This window comes from Mytilus californianus, unplaced genomic scaffold (genome assembly GCF_021869535.1).
Source record: "Mytilus californianus isolate M0D057914Y unplaced genomic scaffold, xbMytCali1.0.p SCAF_1, whole genome shotgun sequence".
Lineage (NCBI taxonomy): Eukaryota > Metazoa > Mollusca > Bivalvia > Mytilida > Mytilidae > Mytilus > Mytilus californianus.
In genome coordinates, this window is record NW_026262581.1 from 50,654,903 (window position 1) to 50,675,273 (window position 20,371).

The 20,371-nt window shown below is 30.8% G+C and overlaps 2 protein-coding genes across 3 annotated transcripts; one reads left to right on the top strand and one right to left on the bottom strand.

The window, feature by feature from the left end:
* Window positions 1-569: 569 nt before the first annotated feature.
* Window positions 570-7,244, bottom strand: LOC127720840 (tumor suppressor candidate 2-like). The gene is made up of 3 exons (XM_052227592.1): window positions 7,027-7,244; window positions 5,379-5,487; window positions 570-3,440 (listed from the first exon to the last, which is right to left on the bottom strand). Exons 1-3 carry the CDS (start codon window positions 7,158-7,160, stop codon window positions 3,369-3,371), a joined length of 315 nt encoding a protein of 104 aa, XP_052083552.1. The 5' UTR covers window positions 7,161-7,244; the 3' UTR covers window positions 570-3,368.
* Window positions 7,245-11,104: 3,860 nt separating this feature from the next.
* LOC127720800 (uncharacterized) lies at window positions 11,105-19,500 on the top strand. 2 transcript variants are annotated; one of them, XM_052227554.1, is made up of 8 exons: window positions 11,105-11,239; window positions 12,357-12,489; window positions 13,058-13,138; window positions 13,894-14,072; window positions 14,739-14,789; window positions 15,438-15,489; window positions 16,994-17,146; window positions 17,883-19,500. In XM_052227554.1, exons 2-8 carry the CDS (start codon window positions 12,396-12,398, stop codon window positions 17,930-17,932), a joined length of 660 nt encoding a protein of 219 aa, XP_052083514.1. In that variant the 5' UTR covers window positions 11,105-11,239; window positions 12,357-12,395; the 3' UTR covers window positions 17,933-19,500. The 2 variants fall into 2 exon arrangements, with proteins under 2 accessions (XP_052083514.1, XP_052083521.1); XM_052227561.1 differs by lacking the exon at window positions 11,105-11,239 and adding an exon at window positions 11,269-11,412.
* Window positions 19,501-20,371: the final 871 nt, after the last annotated feature.

A 20,371-nucleotide genomic window follows, 5' to 3' on the forward strand; every position in this document is an offset into this window, starting at 1 on the left:
GTCTCTTGTCAACTCCAACATAATGCTATAGACTAATGTATCACTAAGACCCAACTCTTTTGTTGAAAAAAAAATCAAATAATTTTATATCAAGAGAGTATGACTTGTAGTTGCTGAGAAAAATATAAAAGTTCCATTTATGTACAAAAACCTTTTGAAGATACAAATTTTTTCTGTAGAGAGGCAATTAAACATAGATGAATAATTAAAGTAAGCGTATGCCTTTTTCTTTTTGTAATTTTTTTTTAAGGGTTTTGCAGAATCCTGTGTCTTGTCTAAGCTGGCTGCTGTCAGTGTAAAGTATAATGTTGACTGCAAAAAAATAAGTACACTTAATTATCAGTAAAATACAGAAAAATAGAAAACAAAATTCCCAATTTTGCTTCAAACATCTCTTAATCATAAAAAAAAGCTTCAGCTAACTTTTATTACATTTTATGATTGTTTTTTAGACAAACTAAGTCAATTTATCCCTAATATACAAAGAAAAACCACTCCGGCTTATGATATTTTTTTTCCTCTAAGGAGTCTAAATTACAGAACACCTTCATATCAAAGGCAAAACAATCAGTTTTCCATGATTTTTATTCTGAAATATAAGAACAAAATCTTATTCTATATATTTTAAACATAAAACAAAGACTTACAAAAATTGTATTAAATAATTGCATCAAACATTTACTATAAATTACAAATAATTCTAGAGACTTTTAAACACAACTAACACATCATATACATTTGTAAGTATAAGGTATTTAATTTGTGACTAGTAAACATTCAAATGAAATACAAATGAATTTGACAAATCAATACATGTATAATGAATTAATTTTACAAAATGATATCAACTTTCTGTCACAACTTCACACTGGAAACTGCACAAAGGGAGATAATCAACAGTCAATAATTTAAAAAATACAAAATGATTAACTTGAAAGAAGGACTTTTCTAAAAATGAAATAAAAATAGACAAAAACAATTTTTCATACTGAACATAAAAAAAAAATGCAGAATTCTATCTTCAATATTGATTTCTAATTATTCAAACTGACAGCATTGAAAACTATAACAAAAGGACTATAACTTTTGCTTAGTGTAGTCCTTACAAATTAATATTTAAATCCTAACACAAAGTTATCAAAAGTAAAAAGAAAAGGTACATTTTGTGTTCATTTTACTCCAGATTAAAAGTTGCAGGGTTCCATTATTGATCAAATTTTCAAAAGTCTGAATAAATGCTTTGAGAAAATGTAAATATTAGCTGTGAATTGATGGTGTATTTTGATTGTCATATCATTTGACATGAAAGAGATCTGATAAAATAAAGAAAAACTTGCAAATATAAGAGTTTCCAGAAAACAACTTTTTGGCACTGTCAGATAAGATAATCAGAAAATATAAAAGCTAGGTAAAATGCAGAGTTTTAAGAAAAGGAAGATAATTACAAATATTCCAGTAACATTTTTTTTATTACAGAAGACAGTTGAAGAATATTGGCAGTCAGTATATTTAGATATCTGTATTAAAAAACACTTGCATCCTTATAAATTAAAATTACATTACAATGATGTTTCATAAAGATTACGACAACTTGAATGGCAGACAACAAGCACATGCTGTTTTAATGCCCTCTTTCATGTCCTCCTGCTGACAAAATTAAAAAGATACACAGGCTTGATTTAGCTCATAATTTTCTGTTTTCAGCATTAAAATTTACTTATAAAAGAAAGAAGATACCACGGGGCCAATTCAATACTTTTTTTTAAAGTTTCACAGGGTTGTAAAAGTGTTAACTCTTGCACATATTTGGAATAAAACACTTCCATACCAAATGTGCTTCAGTGAATGCTTTTACAACCAAATAAAGCTATGAAAAGAAGAATTGAATTCTTAAGTAAAGATTGATGTCAGTTAGTTAACCTTTTTCATGTAAGATTACCTTGAAAAAAAAATTCTCTCAGCTGCACAAATAATGATGTCTTATTGAATATTGACAAAGAAATGCAAAAACAAGTTTCTGTTGACAACACTACGACCTTACATTATACATGTTTGTTACACGGTAACAAATTTTAACAAAGTAATAGTAAAGCTCTCTTTACACGTAAAACAGAACGAGGTATAATAATCACAACAGACATCAATACAGCATGGATAGTACATTAATATAATGACAAACTACTTCCCTTATTCACAATTCATGCATTCACACAATGTTTATTTACAAAAGATGAGAGCTATGACGACAAAATTCTTAAATATCACAAATACATTATGGTATCACAATAGTTGCAAAATCAACTTTTAAACAGACTTTCAATAAATATCATTTTTATCATATGGTTAGATTGGTTTATTTATAACATCATCTGATACAAAATGAAAACTAGTTACTGGTTTTTAACATTTTTGGTAAGCAGGAACTGATTAAAGTTTAAAATTAAAACGTTTTAATTCGAGAGAATCTTTAAACAAATAATAACATTTGTATTTGCCCTGAGACAACTTTAGATTTTCAATTGTATATGTTCTAAAAGGCTTTCAGAAATTTTAAAATGGAATGATGGAGATTTATAAACTATGGAATGATGTTTAAGCTGCAAAATTAGTGCTATCAAGAAAAATATATGAAAAAAAAACTTTGTTGTTACTTGTTGTTATTTTAAACTCACGATATAGCATTTGAAACAGAAACATAAAATAGCTAGTGAATTCATATTACATCTCAGTGTTCTTCACCAGACCTTATAGCAAGCATACAAGGGAAAACACTGCTCATACTTAAATGTGATAAATAAGATACTGGCTCACATCATCTTTCACATTCCTATTCTTTACCAAAGTACACTAGTAGATAAATAATAGGAATAATTTATAATTTTCTTTATGTTTTTTTCAATCTAAAATTTAAATCCATTTTGTATCATCTTTTTTTCAAAGTACATTGAGACTTAAATTAACTTTCATAGTTCTTTGTAAAATAACATTATGGCCAAAAAAATAGTTTAAAATATTAAATTCATATATATGGTCCCTTAAATATGCTGTGACAAGTTATAAAATGTTAGAACATGTCTCATTTTTTTAGATAGAAAACTATATTGAACTATTAAAAATCATGTGTGATCGTCTCTTTCAGCTACAACATGAATTTTGATTTTACCAAATTTCTACATGATTTTTTTCCTGCAACTAATATCATAATTACTATGATCAATGTACTCTAAGCAATACACAAAAATGACTTTAATGGCAGTAAATGACGGACATTGTGCAGGGGCACTGTAGTCCTGTGGTAGTTTTGCTATGCTATTTTGATACAACACATATAGATTGAGATTTAACCTAATACTAAAGTTCAAAGTTCATCACCGAATGGCTTCACACATCACAATAGGTAAATCTGGATGTAGTTTTGGATATGGTAACTCTACCTCTCCCTGCAACAAATAAATAAATAAAATATAAGCAATAACTTCTTATATATCTATAATTTTCAATGTTAACTGCAGATGAATTGACTTTTATAGTAAGAATTTCAAGTAACAGGCTAAAAACTTCCATTAACCTTTGAAAATGGAATTACAATGTAAAATGTAAAATTTAAAGTTTTATTAAAATATTATTATCTGATTATAGAACAGTATAATCATTCAATCCAACTTATTTTAGCTTTTTGCCCTTTTCAATGTTGTATTTTTCAAGAGTTCCTTCTTTAGTTTTCTTGTCTTTGACATATTTGAGACAATCTGTATTCATGTTTCTTTTTACTTGTAATAATTGCGAAAAATAAATTGCTTGCTGGAATTATGTTGTTTACAATATGCCAACCATCCACAAGGTATGATTGTTAAAGTTTGTTTTGTTCTTACTGGAATCCATAATGTTCTATCAAGTAGATTTTAAATGAGTTTTGTATATGAATTACCAGTGGAGCAGGCACTTCCAACCCTTCTGAAGCACTTTAGTTAACCTATGGTTTTCGCAGGGTTCATGTTGCTCAATCCTAAGGATTTTTTATGGTTTGGTTTGGTATTCTGTGGATTGTTATTTGTTCCTCTTTGTCATTCAACCATGTTGTTGTGTGTTTTTTTCGACTTACTCTCTTAGTTTCTTTTACCCTTTCTTATGTTGAAAAGTATAAACTTGTAAATCTTGACAAGAAAATAATTGATTAGAATTCCCTTTATGTTGTGTTTATATTTAATCATCGGATATCAAATTTCTGTGGTATTTTTAAACACAGTAACATTTGTGAAGCTTGATACTGCAGACTTATTTGTTCTGGTGGTTTGAGGATAAAAGCTACTTTCATGGATATTTGATATCACAATTTTGACAAATTTTGCATACAAACCTATAAAAAGTTTGCTTTCAGTTGAGCACATAAATACAATTGTTCACCTTTACTAATGAAATTTATCAAAATTTGTACCCAAAGAATAGTATTGAATCATTAGTATATATGTCTATTTCCTTCTAACATACCAGATGTGTTCTGTTACTTTTTATAGGAATTAAACTTAAGTTTTCAATTCCAATTAGTTACCAGTATTTTACTTTAAAATGTATTTGATGAAAAGATGTGTCAATATTGCCTTGTCGTTTCAATGTGCATGTACATGAGTTTCATTCCTCAAGGCTCACTGAGGGTAAAACTCAACTTATAATTATCCAGATTTATCACACAAAGTCAAATAAACCATTTATCACACTCCCATTCAGTTTATCTCTGCTTTTATGTATATGCTATTGTTAAATAATGAAAATAAAATTTGTACATGAATGCTTTCTATCTGGTTCATAAAACCCTTTCTTCCTATTACCTAGATAATTGTACATTCATCATGTTCATGTACAAATGTATGTATGTGTAATAGCAAACGTGACTTTGAGTTATATATCTCTATTTCCAATCTTAAATCATTCAGGTGTATATTTAAAATTCACTAAATCAATTTGATAGAAATATATAGATTCTGTTTAAATGTGAAAAAGTGAAAGAAAGAGCACAATATATCTTCTTATCTCTTATTTTGTTAAATAAAACATTTTTGTAAAATAAAAACATTCATTGTTTTAAGTTTATGAAAAACTTTCTGTGTAAGACACATTATTCGAAATTCCCCGGAATAATATAAAAATTATTAACTGTTTCAGTAAGTAATTCCCCAGACAGTTTACAAGTGTGTTTAATGATATCTGCAATTGAAATGATTTTAGAATTACTCTTTTAGTTTGTACACAGCACAAATAAATTTTGTGTATGACCAGCCAGGCCCATACTTGCAAATTCACTCTGAAAAACAAAAGTATAACTATTATCACTGATTATTGAAAAAGAAACATTCATTGAACAAGTTGAAGGCTATAACTACCTGTGGTCTTAAATTTTTATACTGTCTTTTCATTCTTGAATGGCCAGCATCAAATACCTCCTCGTAAAATTCATGAGCAAGGTCACCTTCTTCATCAAAAAACATGGAACTGAAAGAAAAACAATTGTTAGATTTTTTAACAAATTTAAAGATGATGAAAAAACATGCAAAGGAAAAAGTCTTGAAGCTCTAGGGCTTCTCTATCATGATACTTACTCCATTCTTGAAAGTGTGAATATAATTTGTCTTGCAAATTAGGGGGAAAAGAAAGACCAATTTTGTCAATTTCTTAGTAAGAAAGTAATAAATACAGCATAATATCAAATTCTATTCATTGACTCAAGAGGTATACTCTTAAAATCACTATTTTCACTGAAAAGAAACAAATATGGCTTTAAAGATTGAGATTTTAAATTCAGTAAAATGCATTGAATGTTTTGTTAAATAATTATCAGTTAACTAGCTAATATGTAAAACATTTGGATTTGTTTAATTCTTGTAGTAGCTTTATGATATCAAAAAGATGGTTAATACCTCAGCGATGAACTAAAAAAGACTTCTTTAACCCAACGAAATAATCAGAAAAAAAATAATTTTCCAAAATTCTCTTCAGATTTCAACATGTTCAAGCTCAAGATGAAGTGGCCATTCCCTCATTTACGGTACCAATAAGGAAATAACTGATAAATGCTTTACTTCACAATTAGAGAGATTTTTAAAGCTGCATTCGAAACAAAGCCATCATGTTTGTTAAATAATTTATTTTTGTTTACGGCTCTAGATCAGAGACATGCAAACTATACATGTCTGGAACAAGATCAATTATAACAAAATAACCATTAAGAGTATGATTTATCTTATTAAATGATAAATAATAATGCTGCAAAAATGGGTACAAATTGGTAAAGATACGAGTTGGCAAAGGTACGAGATGTCCTGTACCAGGACTCACAAAGATCTTTTGAAAGTGGTTTCTGAATTTTATCTCCAAAAATATTGTAGTCATGATCTCTAAAAAATCATAAAGAAACTAATCAATTTAATAATTTTGTGATATGGACATGATGATTGATATGGGGCAGGTGCTACATTCGTCCAAATAATTACGATGTCTTGAAAGGCTATTTTATTTTTTTGCTGTGACTCCTTCCTACGTAAAATAGCCTTTCAAGACGTCATAACTATTTTGACTAGTGCTACATGTACATATCCAGCATGTCCAGAAGATTTATATTTGGTTTAAAAAAAATATATTTTGCATGTTATAAGGGGACAAAGTCCCCTATTACAGTAGAAAAATCAATAAAAAAAAAAATCAAAATCAGGAAATTTCCCGAAATTTTCATTGTACTAATGAACTCAAAATCGTTAACTTTTTTTAATTCCCGCATTTGCGCAGAAATCTACTTCCTTCTTCCGGTCTTTTCCATTTATTTTTTAACAGATTTAGAACTTAAAATATGTTTGAATTAAAAAAAAAAAAATATATAGACTTCGTCCCCTTTCACAGGTAATGCCTGCCTCATATTAAAATGAGATATTGGGAATACGTCAGGGAGAAGGTAAACATCGGATACAAATGGACAGAGTGCATTTAGAGGGGGATATACGGTCTTCAAACAACACACTTTAATCTATTTAGACCAACCTTGTTCTTTTATAGACGAACGGAGTTGCTCTTTGTATAGCAAGAGATGATTCTGGTGTCTCGTCTGAGTGGGAAAATAACGAAGAAACAGATCTTGTTACTTTGTTGGTTAAGCCAGATACTTTTTGTCCCATTTTGAAAGAAAATCAAGGATTACTTGTCTTTAGAAATCATTTTGCTCTCATTTTTGTATTTTTTTCTTATAACCGGAAGCAACATTGAAGGGAGACAATTGTCTTAAAATGCGACTTATAACCAATAAGAAACTATACGTATAGAACCATAACGAACTAATAAACTGGAACACATAATAATGATTTTTTTTTGGTAGCATTAGGCTAACATCACAGTACCCAAATTGCCCCGAGTACCCAAAATTGCTTCCTTTTCGCTAAAAAGCAGAGGGAATCTTATAGATTTTCTAATGGACTAAACAATTCGCATTTTTATCATTTGTCATTATGCACGGTCTTTAAACCAAGGATTTGTTTATATTAAATCAAGGATTTGTAAATCCTTGTTTAAACATAGCTTAGTAGAAAACAAAAGATTAACTGTATATCGCCATATTGGATTGTAAAATAGCAGTTCAGTTCTTTGCTTAAATCTGCAAATTTTGAGACAGCTTGGTAATAAATGGGTTATACTGTTTTATTATTGGAATAAAACAAAATCATTGAAGTATTGCATTATTAAGACTGATTTATCAAATACTACATATTTGTGTTTGTTCGAATCAAATTGTCAACTTAGCCATTTAAGGGGAAATAACTCAAATTAGGGAATTTTTTTATAAAGGAATGAAAGAGAAATTTTCAATTTTTACTTGTTGCAAGAAAACAAGGTCGATGACACCATTTTTTCTTTTCATTTTTTTAAAGCATATTTTAAAACATATCTTCTCAAATTTTATTTCAAAATTCGATCTCATAGATTTCTTTTTATTCATAAAAAAGTGGGTTTTTTTTCCATGAGCAATCTATGCAAATTTGGGCAATTTTGCACGACTTGTAGCTTGAAAAAAAGCACGCTGACCCATACTTTTTATTATATTTTCGAAAAAAAGCATAGAAAAATCTACATTCTGGCAAAGTCTAAGAAAATTATATCTGAGGAAATATATACCAATGATCCACCTAAAATATACACAAAACAGTCACATTATATATATAAAGATAAAGTCTCCAGCGAAAACAGTAAAATTTACGGAAACGTTCCATGCGACGTCTACAAAAAGTCTACTTTTAAGAATGAGAAATTAGAATATACCACAAACATTCCGTTATTCAAAAAGTATAACAAACATGGCTTCGGCTATTGTCAAATCGTGCACAAAAATAAGCATGGGTGCCATTTAGATACTCTTCATTTCAGAATCATTAATCGTTGATATGTCGGTTCTAACACTTTTTCAATGATTCAGTATGGATTCCAACTATATTGTAATTTAGGATACATCTAAAAAATGCTCCCGTTTCCATTCTTAATTTTATTGAACACAGAATGGAAACTTTTGCCGGTTCCACAAATTAACGTAAGAGGGAAAAAAATGTCAAAATAGGTGCAGTTTGGGTACCCTCACGTTCCCCATTGAAAAACATTAATTGTGAGAAATAATTTGTCACATTTTATCAGTTAATCAATAAAGAATAAACATTGCATGGAGGTTTAACAGAGCTATTGATGTCTGAAAACTGTAACCCTAGTCTGTTTCTACCAGATAATGACCGTGGTCACAATCAACGAATTGATTATACTGCCATGGATTTGTCGCGCAAAGTTCAATACAATTCTATGAAGTTTTCACCAAATACCTTTAACCCAAGACTGTATCTAAATGTTTCCTGCAAAAAAAAGTCCATTTATCAGAAAAAAGACAGAAATTTTTTAAACTTCATTCAAAGTGTTACCTGATACAAAAAAAAGTTTTCAAAAAGAACTAGTATAAAAACAAGGAGATGTGGTAGGATTGCCAATGAGACAACTATCCATCAAAGATCAAACGAAGTGGATGTAAGCATACTACAACCATACGGTCTTTTACAATGAGAAAACCTATACCGGCTATAAAAGGTCGCGACATAAAAAATCTGAGACAATTCAAACGAGAAAACTAACGGCCAAATTCATATCATTTCCATTTATATTTTAAAGCAAGTATAGTGGGTTTTTGACAGACATGAACCATAGATGTATGGGTTTATACATAAAGATAACCACTGAATTACAGGCCCCTAACTTGGGACATGCATATATATATGAGTTAGATCTATTTATTTTTCATGTAACTATATTATATACTATAAACCAAGGGCTTTATTACAGTCTAATTGTATTGTGATTGTGTATTTAAATTCTATGTATCTATGCTAATCAATGTTCTTTTTCCTTGTACATGCTCTTTATGCCCCTTGTGGGCCCTTAATTGGTAATAACATATGTTCTTGTTCTTGTTCTATATTAAAAAAAAAGATTCAGTTCAGTTTATCAGTAGAATGAAAGAAAAAAATATTTTCAAACTTTTGCCGTCTGGATATTGTCTTCTGATCATGAAAAAGCTTCTGTTCGAATTTCATAAAATGCCACTGGTGAAGTTTAGATTGACCCTAAACCTGTGTTGATAACGCCGACGACGCTGATGGCGGAATATAAGATCGTTATATATATCTCGCTTCGCGCAACTGTGGACATCGTCGCCGACTCGACAACAAGGAGATCTGGGATGGATTTCAATACGACTGGAGAGCAACGCTCATTGTACGCCAAGGAATCTTTTGAAACATTCATTTGAGGGTTCGCAGACTGTTAATTTCAAGACCAAATGTTCTGCCCCTATCCAACAAACACCCATTTTCCAGGGCAGTCCAAATTCCCCGGCCTTCATACCTGTCGACCTAACTGACAGAACCTACCTTTTGTATTAATTATTAATTTCATGCATCGGAGAGATAGTGAAGAAAATTCTGAATAAATTAGATAATTTAGATCAGATTCAGATATACTTGTAAATATGCATTCGCTGCAGATGTTTAAAAATATGACATGAAAGATATGTGCAAATCCTAGTTTAAATCTTAAAAATATCCATATGATTAAAATGAAAATGAAAACTTTCTATTTTCTCATTCAGTAATTCACAATATGCTTTAAAAGTTTTGTTAACTTCTGTTACTTAAAAAAAATCAATAAGTTGTACATACACTATTCCCGAATGGACCAGCCTCGAATAAAAAATCTTCGTAAATGGTCTTTTACCATGCACTGTGTCCATGAAAATCCAAACGTGTGCGCACTCGAATTTGAAACCAGAAAAATTGTGACCTTTCTCGTAGAGTTCCATTGAAAATCTGCGCCGCCCAAGACGCAATGGTCTAGAATTTGTTGATGTCTTGGGTTTTGATAAGGGTCAATAACCAATCCGCTATTGCGTGATGTCTAATCACTTGATAAAACTTATCAAGGTATTTTGTAGGAGTAACACGAAGGAGTCACATGTGGAGCCGGATCTGCTTACCCTTCCGGAGCATCTGACAAGTTTTTGGTGGGGTTCGTGTTGGTCGGTTTTTAGTTTCTATGTTTGTCTTTTGGTATTTTTCTTTTTTTGCCAAGGAGTTGTCAGTTTATTTTCGACTTATGAGTTTGAATGCCCCTTTGGTATCTTTAGCCTCTCTTTTACTTTGTACATACTTGACTGTATTATTTTATTTTAAAGTATGATCCGCTACAGTTTTAGAAAAAAGAAAACAAAACATCTTAAAATCAGATTCTATAATCACCTGCTGGTATGACCGAGAAAGCGAGCGGAAATAATGATTACATACTAATTATCAGTAGTGATCTGCGGTTTTAAAATTCTTTCCACTTAAATGCATTTCTTGTACACCTTTTACTAAACTAATTGACTTATCAAGATACACTTTTGTTTCAATAGAGTGAATCGGTTTGCTGTTTGTTGACATACTTATCATTTGCTTATTGTTTAAAAAACAAGTGAATGCTTATTCAATGCACACACACAATGAACATTTTGGTAGCGTACTTTGCCTTAGTAATTTAGTGTCAAGAATTGATACAATATATCCTTCTCTAAGTGTGTTACTTAGTGTCTCTTGTCACGATTTATATTTAGTTTCAAGATGATATCTTTTGCTTTATGCTATATAGATATCCATAATGGATCAATAATCATAAAATTTTGCTGACTTTCAAGTAGGTAAGTAATTTTCTCTTGCTCATAAAACAATGCTGCATATATACATGTACGATCAAGGTTCTATATTTCCTTCACAATCTTAGACACATACAGGTGTGCAAAACGACAACATAAATGCAAACATGCATACGATAACACATGGCGAGACAGGACAGTCAACACACTGATGCATAGTAAGATATATAAAAGACATTCGTTATTAGTTAAATTAATATTTCATAATTTTCTGTTTGAAAGTTGATAACTAATTTTGCACCTAGACGTTACATAAAGAAAGAAATTTACTAAATTAATTCATGCTTGTATTGAATTACACAATAATTTTATTTCAGCATTTTTTACAGGAACATGAAATTCGTCAATATACATAGAACATAACTCATCTGCTCGCGGAGTCCCAACAAACCCACAGTTTCAATAAAGGCCGAGTTCGAACACCTAAGTTTTCAGAATTTTGTTGAATTAAGTAGGATTTAACATTTAACAGAGGAATAACACATAGAAAAGTCAGCAAAAAAAGCAAGCGAACCAAAACAAACAAGAACGAACAAAAACTGTCTAGGTTATACTGTACATGTTGAATTTCCATTAAATTTATATTTTCCTAGAAAACTGTAGAAGAGGTTTGTCTCGCTTTGGTAAATTAAAAAAAACGACCCAGACGTGCTGTTTCCCGCTTCGTCAATTTCAGTTCGTAATTAAATCAGTTTATGGGGAACCACTAATGGAAGGTCAAAGATATTTGGTATGCAATTGTAAATGGTAGTTGCATGTCTCATTTCCATGGAGATTATATGGCCCAGCCCACTCATCAAGGTTCATTTACTTACAAAACTTTTGCATAGTTTACATGTTGAAGGTTGTGTTTAGGTCAGAGTAAAGGGAACCACTTATGATAAGTCAATGGCATTTGGTATGTAGTTGTATCATGGTTGGCTTTTCATTTCCACGGAGATTATTATGTCATGTACCGTCAATCACTGTTCATTGACTTTGAATGTTGCATAGTAAACATGTTAAAAGTATTGCCATTTTAATTTCAACACTTTCTTTAAATTATCAATATACCAGCGAAACATATATCCGTGTCAACAGTTTATTTCATTTATTTTTGTAGGCAAACTTCAGTAACCAATGATACAGTTAGTTAGTTAGAATGGCAACATTAGTTTCCTTTCCGGTTAAAAAGTCCCAATGGAGAATGCTTTCGTATATAATCCTGCATATTTTTACTGTTCGATGTATTCAAGGTAAGATAGTAAAAATATACTAGATAGACAGACATAGTAGTATTTCAACTTGCTAGCTGCCAAGATAACAAGTGACAGGAAGACGTCTTTTCTCTAGGTACAAACTATTCTGAATCCGAGAGCACTGGTCTTCTTTCACATTCATTAGTGTAGCGTTTATGATGCAGAAACGGCAAATGCTAATCTTAATGTCTTTTTTTTACATATCCGTAGAAAAAAAAACATGGCCTCGCGCACTCCGGGCGAGCACCAGTTATATCACCTATCGACCCGATGTCTAGCCAAGAGGAATTATATCGAAGAATATATTGCTTAATGAAATAGGCGTCCTAAAAAGTGATTCCTCATAAACTTTTAAATGAACGTTTTTAATGGTATTTCTAGTCGATTTCGCGGCGATTTATTTTTTTTCGCGATTTTCTTATTTTTTGTTGGTTTATTCATGAAAGTGAAGTCTTTCTGTTAAACATTCACGTACCTTTTAAAAATTTAAATAAGATTACAAAGAAATTATTTCTGAATATGTTACACGATTTATACCAACATTTACATTCTAAATACTTTTCAGGTTCAACTGATTTTTTGTACTGCCCAAGCTTGTCCAATTTAGACTGTTTGAAGCCTGACAACAATTGGCTCAAAATAAAACGTGAGTATTGGTTGTTACAGGAACATGTATGTATTTGTAAAACGACATCTTTTTGATCCTGGTGATTATTGTCTGGATTGGACATTTGTTCGATTTACACAAGTTAAATGGATGCAGAGCTACTGTACACATTTTTAGTCGATTTCGCGATGATTTATTTTTATTCTCGCGATTTTCTAATTTTTTTGTTGGTTTATCTATGGATAATTTGCATCGATTTATATTCGCGTGATTTTCCTATTCGCGAAAGCCGGGAAAATAAATCGCTCGTGAACATAAGTTTGTTAACAGAATTCCTGATACAAGGGTTCTTCTTAAACATTTTTATTGTATTATAATGTATTAATTATTATAAAAAAAAATGATGTGTTAGGATTGTCAATTAATTATACAACTGTCTATCAAAATAGTTCAAAGTTACAATGATGTATACAATTACTGTGATCTGTGCGGCCCTCAACAATGACCTGTATCCATACCATACATTTAGCTATCTAAGGCATCATTAAACAAAATGTAGAACAATACAACTGAGAAAACGAACAGCTTTAATTAAGATAAAATAATAGAGAAATGTGTCATGGTTACATAGAAAGATGCAGGTTATGCATGGTAGCTGCAAGTTTCTGATATGACATTTTATAGTTTTACTTTACTGAAATAATTACCATAGGAAATTCTGCTAAATTCCTGAAAAAAAAATATGAAAATTTCATATAAAATTCAACTCATGATGGTTTTCCCCCCTTTTACAGATTGCATCTGCAGTTGTGCTGAGGCTAGACTAGAAACACGGCAGTATATTAAACTAGACTTTAGGCAGTGTGATATTTTTATGAAGTGCAACTGGGCTTTACATTTCACAATTGACGTTTTTAACAGAAGCGCGACTATTTTATATACTAAACAGCAAAAGGTGAATCAGAATTTGGAGGTGAGTTTTCTCATGTAAATAACAAGTTTTGACATAGGTATCGGTTATTTAAATAAATTTTCTATCGAACTTATTAACAGTGCGATAGAAAAGTTAATGATATACGTATGATGCAAAACTTGTAATTAGTACTTTAAAACATATTTAAGATGTGCTTTGGTTTTTGTGTGGCTGAGTTACTGTCTTATTGATGTATACCTCACATCTCTTTTTATACTTATTCATATTGATATTGTAAGTCTATGCATTTCTAAACACAGTTTTGTTTACTGCTGTTTATACATGTGGGCGATTCATTAGACAGTCAAAAAAGAGGTAAAAGATACAAAGGAGACTTTCAAAAAAGTCGAATAGAAACCCTAGCAAAAAATTTAACGACAAAAAAAACAAACAGGTAAAAAACACTACATAGAAAACTAATGACTAAGCAACACAAGTCATCTCAGTTGAACACAGAAGGGTTAGCAGAACCGGTTAAAAATCCAAAATTGGTATTAAAAGATCTTAATGGTACTTGACCTGTAGGATATCAAGTTAGGACTCATTTTGAAATCTCCTCAACAACTATCAAAGTGAAATTTAGCAACAAGAAATTTTCATTAATTTTTATTTTGGTGCACATTTACTAAATAATAATTTCTTTTTAAAACATTCTTTTTCAAACAGTTCCTGCTTATACCTGTTAATCTACGCCAAGAAGAAGAGTATGTTATTGAGGTATGGTATTTTGTTCTTGTACCAGTTTTGTAGTATCACTAAAGTTTCACTTTTCCTTCTTTTCGTAACTGAAATAGGCATAATTCAAAATTTTATTTCTGTCTATCAAGCTTGGAGATTTTCAAATGAAAATTAATATCTTCTCAAAACATCATTTCGGGTCATTTGGTATCTGTTGAATAGTTGTCTCATTGGCAATCATACCACATGTACATCTCCTGATTTTGATATTGCAAGTATCATAATTCGTAAAATTAACTTGTGCTCTATTTCAAAGCATGAATATAAGACTTATTAAAGATATTTTTTTATTTGATCAGAGCAGTGCTTAGTCTGTGAAATTTACAATTCTCCAAACATACCACTATCTTTTTTTTATATCAACATTCTGCCATCATTATTATAAACAAAGATTTGTGTACAAAGATTGCCAGGGTATCTCCATTATAAATATATTTGCATAAAACATCGAGTGTCGAAATAAAGTTGAAAAAGTGTTTTTTTGCCGATTATTTTTTAAAAAGTCTGGTTACCAGAAAGGTAGTTCCAGTAGGATTAAGAGAATGCTGTATTGGTAACGATGCAAATTTATCATTGTAATGTGTTTCTATTCATTATTCGTAGCCATAATTATCTTTATCATTTAAGATGAGGACAAGATGTGATGTATGTGACGACTCTTGTTCAATATATCAAATAGGTAAGGTTTTTGTGATTTCGTATACAAGTTTGTCATATGATGATAATTATGATGATTGTGTTGGAGACTTAAAGACCTAAATCAAATATCTAGTACATGTAACAACAATGGTTTGTCGCGATATTTGTGCAATAAACGATTTAGATATACATTGATAATGCTGACGTTGATGTTTAACGCCCAGTGGCAAATAGTACATGCATATCAGGAATAGAATACGTCAATGTGATTGAATACAAATAATGCTTTGTATTAGACCAACATGCAGAACCGGATTTTGTACGTGCTAATAGACTATTTTCATATTACCGACTTTTGTCTCCGGATTATATAATTTGTCGACTGGTTACCTTGGACATCATGGTACTCGGTCAAGTAAGAGCAACCAAAATAAGTAAAATCAAACATATAATCGGTGTAATTTGAGGGGAAAGTTTACTGTTTTCCGATAATTTTGTAGTGAAACAAAAATGTTAAGCAGGTAATTTTCCCCCAAAATTGTACCGATTGAAAGCATGGTTTTACTTCTTTAGCTTGCTCTTACCTGACTTGGTACCATGATGTCCAAGGTAACCAGTCGACAAATTATATAATCCGGAGTCAAAAGTCGGTAATATGAAAATAGTCTATTCACAAGGTCACTCTACCGGGACACATTATTCGGTCCCCGTGCCCGTCAGTCTTTGCTTTTCTAAACGCTGTGTGATTAGCGGAGAAGAACAACATACCAATTTTGAAGTCTTTGGATTAACACGGCTGGGGATCGAACCCACGACCTCCGCACTCGAAACAAACACACAAACACGTGACCAACGGTTTTGCTGAAATATGAAAATCCCTGATTGTGTTCTGAATACAACAAGCTCAATACAATATTTAGTATTACTATCACACTTTTACTACAATAATGCAAGCCAAAATGTGTATTTGCATCCAACTTCGTTGCAATGTACTTCCCTTTTTGATGCCAATCTTGTAAATAAAAAAAATTGAGACAATCTTTTTGAAATAAAATATCGTATTTTGTTATAATTTTAAACAAGCACGATGTAAAGCTGACGAAAATGTAGAGACAAATAAACGATTGAGTAACACAATATTTTTTACATTTAATCATTTACTAAGGTACCGTACCTATATATAAGAGATAGAATTTGAACGAAGCAGGTGTTCTTTTGAATTCAGACTAACATATGCGATCATAGTTTAGGTTTAGCGGCATTTAGACGCTCACGGTGACGCTCCGCGTTGATGTTTGTGTTGCTAGATCATTGGTTTTGTTGTGAACTGTTATTTGTATTTTCTGTCTTTTTGCTTTCGGTCATGGTCTTTCTTCGACTTCATGTGTATGAATGTCCACGTATCTGAAACTTAATGAATAGTTATAATGCTAACGGCAATCATGAATAAATTTTTGTTACACGATTTCATATAAGAACATTACAACATCTGTTTTTTCAATGGAAGATTTGGAATTTTATGCGTTTTTTACTATAATTTGTAGAGGTGCCAGTAATGAAATCTGTAACCATTTCTACAGTACAGAACAATACATCACCATCTGTCAATATGATTCTAGTATATGCTGTAACTGTGCCTAGTATCATTGCAATTTTGACACTTCTTATCTTTATTGTTTGTCAAAAGAAAAATGATGGTAAGTCACTAAGTCTTACTTCAGAAGTTTTTACTTTTAGAAGCAGTAGAAACACTAATTGTTTAACAGCACACCTATTAACTCAATGCAGTTAAAAGATCCTTTTTTATTTAACGCCATGCTCAACGAATTTGGCACTGAATATTCGCTGATATTATATGTGTTTTGCACTTTTTAGATGTACGTACTTTAAATATCAGAGGATAAGTTATTAGAATGCGAAAAATAATTCACCTGTCATCAAGACATCCATAACCCGTTCAACAACGTAAGATTATCGTTAGTTTTTGTATATAATTTTAAGTTTGAGATTCGATCCAAGAATATATATATGTAAATATCTTGATTGGCTGGAATGAATAAGAGCTTATGAATTATTCAAGCTTGGAAGTTGAAAAAACATATCTCAGTTCATAGGCATGTCAGAGTTAAAAAAAAAAAAACGTTGGAAAAATGTTTATTAGAGATGAACCCTGAAAGTCGTAGAGCAATGCATATTTTAATGACAACTTCTATATGCAGGATCAAAGATGATTAACAGTAGTTTGTATAAGTACAGGAAAGGGACGTTATGTGTAGTTTGAGCATACGACTTCTCAGCATGAGCTTCATATAATGTACCGAGTACAATTTGATACAATTGAATTTCAAATCTTGTCAAATATACTAGTTTGCAAATATAGGATACTCATTGAAGATATTAAAAAAAAACAGTAGGTTTTTTTTGCTGTTTTAGGAGTACAGAGAAGTTTTATCCAAAACAACCACCAAGCAGAGCATGTTTGACATTGACAAATGTTATTGATATTTATAACCACAAACACAACAAATGACGTAGACGTCAAAGCAGGTGCTAACAGAAATCGTTTCATTATAAAAGTGAAACTGAAGAACCTGTAAACTGATCCGAAGAAACACCATTATACCATAATTACTATTAATGAAATGGAAGCAGCTGCATTTAAATGAGTACTATCGACAGAGTACTAACGGCATAACACTAAAATTGTAAGAACAATTATCAACATAAAATATATTGATAGTAGCAAAATATAAAGATGCAACTAATTTAAAAGTAATGATAACGAATGATACTTAGAAAAATATATCAAAATATCTAGCTAAAATCTACTAGATTAACTGCCAGTTGGGTTAAGAATTTTGTCATAAATTCATAATTCTAAAAGATTGTTGAAGCAATTGTAATTGAAAAAAAAATGGTATACTGTACCAAATTATGAATATGACAGTCGTTTTCTCGACTTTCCGTTGGTTGGTATAGTCGAGAGTTTGGTTTTGTCTGGTTTAATGAATTTCCCCCTTTTTGAATTTACTTTGGAGTTCGGTGTTTTTGTTTAATTTTGTTAATATATTTTTCACTATATTAAATGGTCACTCGTTTTAAATGTAAGACCATATACAATAAAATTTTTCACTGTGAAAATGTAGAAAGAATTACTATGTATAATACAATGAAATATTTGTAATCATTAAAACAGGATCATAAATGAATTTTTGAAGATGACCTATAATTTTAGATATTTTGGACAAGTACTAATGCATACGTTGATCAAAAATTTTATTCAATTATGTTTATAATTATAAATAAATGAATATAAAATAAATATGTAAATTGATAAACGCACATAAATTGATAAGATATCGGGTGGACACACATCATTTGGTAAACTTCAATATTAAGGAAGTATAGCAGTGCAAGGTGAAATATAATATGATAATGTAAAACTCACTAAAGATACCTGCGGCCTATAATTTGGTATGCCAGACACGCGTTTCGTCTACATAAGACTCATCAGGGGAATGAAAAGAGTAGATATTTTACAAACAGCTCACGTCAAACAAAATAAAGTGAGTGAATTGAGAAGGTAATCATCAGACCTGCAGGTATGTAGGTACAATTGGCCATGCGATTCTAAAGTCAAATGCATATATCATGGCAAATCCGGTTATAAAGTCAAATGAATGATAGTGGATCTATTATAGAGTTAACATGTCACTAGTAAATTAAAAAAAAAAACTAATTATGGAACAGTCACTACTTTTATACCTTTTACTTTAACTTTTGCCAATTTGGGGATTACGTTGTTCTAATTTCCTTTGCCTATATTCTGGTTATTTTGTTTTTATCACTTTTGTCTTTATGTACTTTGTATATTTATTTACTATTTGCTTGGTGAACTTAGACATTTTTCTTTTAGTCAACATAAAACAAAACATCTGATAACATTTTTATGCTGAATATTCTTTGTTTGAAGTAATATGGCTGTTACCTTGATACACTTGATGTCATGTCATTTATACTTGCTTGCTAAACAAATAAAAATTCAGATATACACCGTCTTCTTGCTTTAAGCAACTTAACTATGGCTAATAACATAAACAATTCAAATGTATTTCGTCCTTCAGCGATGCTAAGGCCAAAATGTTTGTGTATCCAAAATCTAATACAAATAGTGAAGAGCGGATCAAACCAAAAAGGACATAAAGTGTAACCAAATCTGGAAAGGAATCAGAGCTTTGCACGAGGGAGATATATTCCTTAATTCAAGATTATTTCCAAAATTTTATAACAGCAAATTTTAATAAAAAAATAGCCATATGTTCATGCCAGGACCAGAAAAAGGCAACAGTAGTATGCAGCTGTTCAATAGTCATAATTCGATTAAGCAAAAACAAATCCGGGTAAGAAACTAAAAACCGAAGTATTGGCTACTGGGCTGATGATTCCATCGGGGACTAACAGTTCACCAGCAGAGGTATCGACCCAATGGTAGTAATAACATTAACGGTACCATTTTAATGCACCAGATGTACATTTCGACAATTAAAATCACTTCAGTGATGCTCGAGGCCAATATTTGAGTATCCAAAATCTAATACAGATGTTGAGAGCGGATGAAACCGAAAAGGACCTAAAGTATAGTCAAGGACGACAATGAAAAGTTTTAGAGCAATACAACTGAACACAAGTAGTGCTACAAAGCGATATAAATGGAAATTTATATGCATATGGTAGCCATCGTTTTAATTTATAGGTAAAAAAAATCAGTACGAAATTGTGTGAGAAAGAAAATATTTTAGAAAATATTTATGACCATTTGTGAAATACACAAAACCAAAGCGAATAAAAATATTATCTGTGCAATTTTATTTTCTTTAAGTAGCTAAGTTTGCTACTCCGTATAGCAACGTTGGCCTTATTCT